This window comes from Mesitornis unicolor, unplaced genomic scaffold (assembly GCF_000695765.1).
Source record: "Mesitornis unicolor isolate BGI_N332 unplaced genomic scaffold, ASM69576v1 scaffold27280, whole genome shotgun sequence".
In the NCBI taxonomy this organism is placed as follows: Eukaryota; Metazoa; Chordata; class Aves; order Mesitornithiformes; family Mesitornithidae; genus Mesitornis; species Mesitornis unicolor.
The window spans coordinates 1,520-4,503 of record NW_010156649.1 but is presented as its reverse complement, the minus strand read 5'-3'; the positions used below and the strand labels follow the sequence as shown (position 1 = coordinate 4,503).

Below are 2,984 nucleotides of genomic sequence, written 5' to 3'. Positions count from 1 at the left end.
CTGCATCTCCCCACCAGCTCGGCTTGGAAAGCACAGTGCTGCCTTCCTGTGAAAGCCACAGCAATGAACACCTCTCAGACACACACGAAGCAGGGACAGAGCAGAGAGAAGGGTTTTGTCACACTGGTGAGATGACTGCTGCCCTAAAAGCTCGGGTAATAACACCTTCCCCTCCTGCCCACTTTCCTGTAGGTAGAACTCAAGGGTTGTGAATGCAAACCCTTGGGGAAACAGACCTAGAGAGGAAGATGTTGGTGTGTGGGTATGGTGGGAGAGTCTCTAAAACCCAGGGTTGGATTCTGCGTGTGACTGGTAACAGAGACGTTAACTGGGATGTTGTAAAGACAAACTTAAGACAGTGGACTGAGTTCCCATCCTTTGTCCCTCGGGCATTGGTTTGAGTTCAGGAGCAAGTGCCTTGGCCTCATTTGGCTACAGATGCCAACGGGTCTTGTGCTGTGCTGCGGGGCTCCGTTTCTCCTAGGAGCACCCTTCGGTGGGCAGGGAGTTGAGCTTTGGCCGGGCACCGCTGCTGAAGGCGTCGGCTTTGGGTGTCTCTGAGTTGCTGCTGTGGCTTCTGGAGGGCACCTTCTTTGCGATGTCTCCGTTCGGCTTCACCTCGCCGTTGGTGCTGCCGGGTTCTCTTGCAAACAGCTTGGAGTTCCTCAAGGTGCTGGCAGAAACTGCAGGGGTTGGGGGTGATTAGAAGGGAGAGGTTAGAAATGTTAAATTCCCACTCTGCTTCACCAAACTGTATTAATAAAACCACTTACGGGGCTTTGGCTTGGAGTGGACGGTGCTGATGATGGTGGGGATTGGTTGCTCCATGCTGTGGATGCAAGGACAGAGCGTGAGGATGCGTATTAATCTCTGTATCCGTAGGGAAAAGACCTTTTAAGATCATGGGGTCCAACCACGATGCCTGCGGTGAGGCCAGAGCATCCCCCTCGCCTTGCTTGGCAAACAGAGTTGTATCCATAGGACACAGAAGACTGGAGTTCAACCCATGTGAGCTGGCTCCGTGATGAGACCCGAATGCTCGGTTGGGTCATGAAGGCCCAACAACAGCACCTGGGCAAAGCAGCATCAAGAAAAGGGCTAAAACCCTCCAATCTAGGAGGAAAACCTCAGAGCAAGGAACTGAGCTGTATGGGGACTGCTGGGATTTGTGCTTTCTCTGATCAAACCTTCAATACCAGACTCAAAGCTTGGGCTCTCTGCTTTCTCCCTAGGCATTTGGATGCACCCGTCCCTTCCTCAGGCACAAGGAAGCCCAGCTCACCTGCTCTCCTCCCCTTCCATCAGCTTCCTGTAGGTGAGGATCTCCACATCCAGGGCCAGCTTGATGTTCATCAGCTCCTGGTACTCCTTCACCAGGTGAGCCATGTCCTCCTTGCTCTTCTGCAGGGCTTCTTCTAGCTTGACTAACTTGGCTTTGGCATCTTTGAGGGTCATCTCGCCATGCTCTCCTGCTTCTTTGATGTGCTCCTCTAAGTACAGGCACTGGTGTTGCAAAGGGAAAAGAGCAGCGGAGGCGTTAGGTGTGTTGTAGTTTCAGCCCTGTACGTCAAGAGTTTTGTTGTCACCCACCCCAGGTCTCACCTGGCTCTTCTGGGACACGATGCAGGACCTCAGCTTCTGGATCTGGATGTTCAGGTCTGCGATCTCCCGTCGGCTGTCGAGGAGGTGGCCCCCATAGCTGCCTGACTGGATGCTTCCTTCATTCAGCTGCAGGAGAGGTGGAAAAGTGAATTATCTGCACACCTTTTGCTGCAGCAAAGGAATCTGTGAGGGTCCCTGCTACCTTTGAGGAGAAACACCCAACTGGGGAAAAACAGGAAGGATTTAGGGCTCATTCTCATATCCTCTTCTGACTGCAGCTGTGCCAGGGGTAGAGCACCGTCTCTTGGGGTTAATCACATCCTTTCTTGCTTTGGAGGAGCACCAGTGTAAGGTCGTTTGCATCTTAGGTGGCCACACTGCCACTGGGAGATGTCCTTGGCTTTCTCCACTGATGGTGTGGAGAGCCTAGAGCAATGATACTCCTAATTTACACACCTGGGTGAGGAGGAGTTGCTCTGGGTTAGCGCCCTGGCCCTCCCTCCGTTCCCAGGGCAGTCTGTCCCTCCACATCTTGCTGATTCCTGTAGTTTCTAGGCTGATCTCCCTCTTCTTTCCCTGCCTCTCCCCAGTATCCATCAGATAAGGAGACAAATACCTTTCTTCTGGTAAGGGCTTCAGCCTCCTCCCAGCTCCGAAGAGCCAGGGCTTCATACTGGGCCCTCACTTCTTCCACAATTCTGCTCAGATCAAGTTTGCACGCGTTGTCTATTCCCAGTACAACAGAAATGTCCTTGATTTCTGTCAACAGCTCCTCCAGCTCCTGAATAGCAAAGAGAGAAAAGGACTGAGACACCAAACGGTCAACAAAGCTGCAAGGAGAGAACCCTGGCAGATCTACTGTGCTTAGCTGGGCAAAGCAGCTTCAATACGCAGTGTGGACAAGTGAGATTTCCTAGGTTTTCAGTCTCTGAAGTTCAGAAGCCGGTATTATTTTCTCCTTAAAATCCAGACTTGGGCTAGGGATTTTGGGACCTTTGTATTTGGTCTGTTATGAGTGTGACAAAACAGTGCATGTGTGGTGCATCAAAAGCAGGTTAATCAAACTAATGATCATGCCTCAATACCTATCAATATTCAGATGGTGGACGTATGTGTTTTGGACAAGGAATAGGGCAGCATGAATCATTCTGCAGGCTGGTGGTGCTAGAAAGGTGTCTTTGCCCAGCTTTGCTTCGGTATCTAGAGAAGCTGCGGCTGCTACTTCTGTTGTTAGTGTCTGGTAAAAGAAGGGAGAAACAGGACCCATCTCTGAGCACATCCATCTCTATCAGACCTAATCCACTCCGCAGCACTGCTTTCATCTGCTGGGAAACTCAAGCCAGCACGGGGGGAAGCAGGAACGTGCACAGGCTGCAGTATCA

At 51.6% G+C, this 2,984-nt stretch overlaps 1 protein-coding gene across 1 annotated transcript; it reads right to left on the bottom strand.

Annotated features, from left to right (window-relative positions):
• Positions 1 to 480: 480 nt before the first annotated feature.
• Positions 481 to 2,432, bottom strand: LOC104548089 (keratin, type II cytoskeletal 80-like; the record flags this gene model as incomplete). Its single annotated transcript, XM_010194011.1, has 5 exons — positions 481 to 683; positions 774 to 829; positions 1,283 to 1,503; positions 1,603 to 1,728; positions 2,219 to 2,432. Coding segments are annotated over 5 exons (820 nt in total), but the record flags the coding sequence as incomplete, so codon positions are not given.
• Between the last annotated feature and the right edge of the window lie 552 nt (positions 2,433 to 2,984).